The sequence below is a fragment of the Morone saxatilis genome, unplaced genomic scaffold, assembly GCF_004916995.1.
Source record: "Morone saxatilis isolate NCDOM2014 unplaced genomic scaffold, NCSU_SB_2.0 Contig5, whole genome shotgun sequence".
Classification (NCBI taxonomy): Eukaryota; Metazoa; Chordata; class Actinopteri; family Moronidae; genus Morone; species Morone saxatilis.
In genome coordinates, this window is record NW_023340095.1 from 1,516,429 (window position 1) to 1,519,517 (window position 3,089).

The 3,089-nt window shown below is 37.5% G+C and overlaps 1 protein-coding gene across 1 annotated transcript in view; it reads left to right on the forward strand.

The window, feature by feature from the left end:
- clasp1a (cytoplasmic linker associated protein 1a) overlaps nucleotides 1-3,089 on the forward strand; it is a gene marked incomplete at its 5' end in the record, with an annotated part of 76,255 nt that overhangs the window by 26,100 nt on the left and 47,066 nt on the right. Inside the window, 3 exon segments of the mRNA XM_035676515.1 lie at nucleotides 718-793; nucleotides 1,645-1,742; nucleotides 2,710-2,780. Coding sequence (XP_035532408.1) covers nucleotides 718-793; nucleotides 1,645-1,742; nucleotides 2,710-2,780 — 245 coding nt within the window.

Here is a 3,089-nt window from a genome sequence, read left to right on the forward strand (position 1 = left end):
TATCTATCTATCTATCTATAGATCTATCTATCTAAATCCCCTCCTTCTATTCCACGTATAAAAACAGCACTTGTAGAAACAAGACAAATATTCTTAAATATAATCTAATGTTCTTCTATAGAGAGTAATATCTTAATTTTTCCCTGTGTTAGTTTGTGTAAAATATAAAGGATCCATCCTGTAACTGGGTTACAGTTTCTACTACTACTCTCCACAGGGGCGGGTCGAGAGAAATATTCTTCCAGTGGCTGAAATTTGTGCAGATTTAAACAATCAATCACATATATCAATATTTGCCTGGAAAAAGCTCCTAAATGAAGATATTTGAACTAAAAAACATTACATTATTGTGGCTTATTAGTAAAGCATTGAATAGAAAGGCTGCGTTAGAAATCATTACATTGTTTTATTTTCCAAACACGCATTTTAATCATTGAACTTAATCATGTTTAAATTGGTCTAAAATGTGGCCACAATATATCTTTAAATTGTAAATTTCTGTTTTATGTTATGTTATTTTTAACACACATTTAAATGAATGGGTTCATTTTGACAGCATTAACACCAAATTAAGGTGACCAAGCATTTTTCTCTAGATCCGTCCCTGGAAATAAAATAATAGTTTGATAAGATGCTGTTTTTAAAAGGTTTCAGTTTGAAACTTTGCAGCTTCACTTTCCCTTGTTGGGCTCATTTATTTTAATTCTTGTCTTCCAGATACGGAGCTCAAGGCCTCACCCTCAGTAAAATTGTTCCCCACATATGTAACCTCCTGGGGGACCCCACGAGTCAGGTAAGACCAGTTTACCACGATTATAAACCACTCTGCTCTCTAATCTATCGCTTTTAATCGTGTTCTGTTGTCAGTTTGTCTTCTATTTATATTATATATGAGTATATTTATTCTGTGATTCCTTGAGATTTAAATAAAGGTCAAACAAGTGAATGAAAAGTAATTTTAAACTCAAAACAGATTGTTGAAACGGATTACACAGAAAATATTAAGTTACAGAAACTCAATTAAAGTTGAAAAGACTTTTGATGAAGCAGTTTTTATTAGTAATTTTAAGTGACTCTTATTTAGTGTTGTAGGTTACAGAAACATTCCTGATTACGTAGTTCTTAATAGGTATTTTGTTTTCACAGTACAAATAAAAATGACATAATTGAGTTAGTTTCACTTAAAATCTTCTATGTGATCAGTTAGTGTTATTAACTGGTTTTACAGTGTTGGTTACAATTATCAACGACGTGTCAAGAACTACACAATTAATACTAATTTAAACCACAGTGCGTTTGCTAGTTTCACTTTAGTTTTTATTGTTTAAAAATGACCTTTTTTTTAGTTTTAATGTTTTTTATTATAAAATGGGGGGTATTTATCAGAATAGGTATTATAATACAAACACATTGACTCACAGTCTCTATAAACAAATGCACCAACTGCCTCCTCGTGCTGATGGTGTCGACACATTTGACCAAATTGATGAAAACTAAAAAGATTTCCTGTATATTTATGTATTTTAGTTAGTTCTTTAAGTGCTCAATATCTTTTCAGTTCATTTTGGATCTTTTTCTAAAGTCTAATTGTTATTTTTATTACAGTAAACTCCTGATAATTCAATGTGCTGTTGTCCTCTTCAGGTACGTGACAGTGCCATGAGCTGCTTGGTGGAGATCTACAGACACGTGGGTGAGAGGGTGAGGATGGATCTCAGCAAAAAGGGCCTTCCACAGTCACGGTACGGCAGCAGGAAGTCCACGTCTGTCTTCTGATTTGTGTCCGCCTCCTTCCACCTTTAATGCCTTTCGTTCTCACTCACATACACTTACAGGGGCACGCAGTGTGCGTAGGTCAGGGGCTTTTATGGCGGTGAGAGGAAGGTTTTCATCCCACGTCTAGACACAAAGAGGTAGCAGGCTGCAACAATGCATTTCTCCCCCTAGTGGCAGCAAGCACACACTGCAGCTTCAGAGCACTGGTCTGCTCGGGGAGGTTTACACTCAGTTTATTAGGTACACTAAAGCTAAAGCTAATGCAGTTTAATACAACACTCCTGCAGTAAAATCATCCTTTATGAAGGTTTTAATGGTCAGTTTCAGTTTGGACCTGTTTTAGAGAGCTGTTGGTTGAACTTTAGGATTATTTTGGAGGAAGTAGCACAGTCACCTTTAGATTTAAACCAGAAGGGCCCCAACCTGAGGACCCGATGCCCGACCTGAACATTATATTTTAGCATATATTACTTTATTATTACTCAAGGTTTAACCAATCAGATAGCGTTGTGGGCGGAACTACAGACGGAGAGCGGCGGCTGCATCATTAATTCATTTTATTGATTAAAAAACATTCAGATAATCAGTAAAAAGCTGAATATCTGATCTAATAATCGGCCAAGTGTTTCTGTTATCTTCTTATTTATCTTCTGTTATCCTTTGACACTGGACCATATGTCTCTCCTCTCTCTCTCTCTGGTCCTGATGCCAGTTTGTCACCTGTGTGGTAGTTCTGGCCGCCGCCGTCTATTTCGGTCTTGGCCGTCCCTGCTGCACGGAGCAGAGCGAGAGCTTCTCACCTCGGAGGTGATGGATGGTGCAGTCAGCAGCTCCGTCGTCACTCTCTCTGCGTCGGCTCTCTGACACCTTGTTTCTTACCCTCTCTACGCAGTTAATCATCACCTGTTAATTGTTTTCTGTCCGCTTTCACAGGTTGAATGTAATCTTCAGTAAATTTGATGAAGTCCAAAGATCCGGGAACATGATCTCATCCTCTGGCTCTGGTGAGTTTCTGACCTTTTATACACTTTGATCAGGAACATACATGCACAGTTTAAAAATCAACTGTTGATCTCAAGTCATTCAGAAATCGTCTTTAAGTTTTCCTCCGCACAAACATTCGGCACAGCGGGGGATCGAGGATGGGCGGATGCACTGTGAATAACGGGGTTGTTGTCGTCTCAGGATAACTTGGTTTTAACTTGTTGCTTGTTTGTTTAAGAAACACCTTTTTCATTCAGGCTTTCATTTTATCACTGTAAAATTATCCCACTGTAAAACCTGATGATTTAGTTCAACTCAAACTGTTTGGG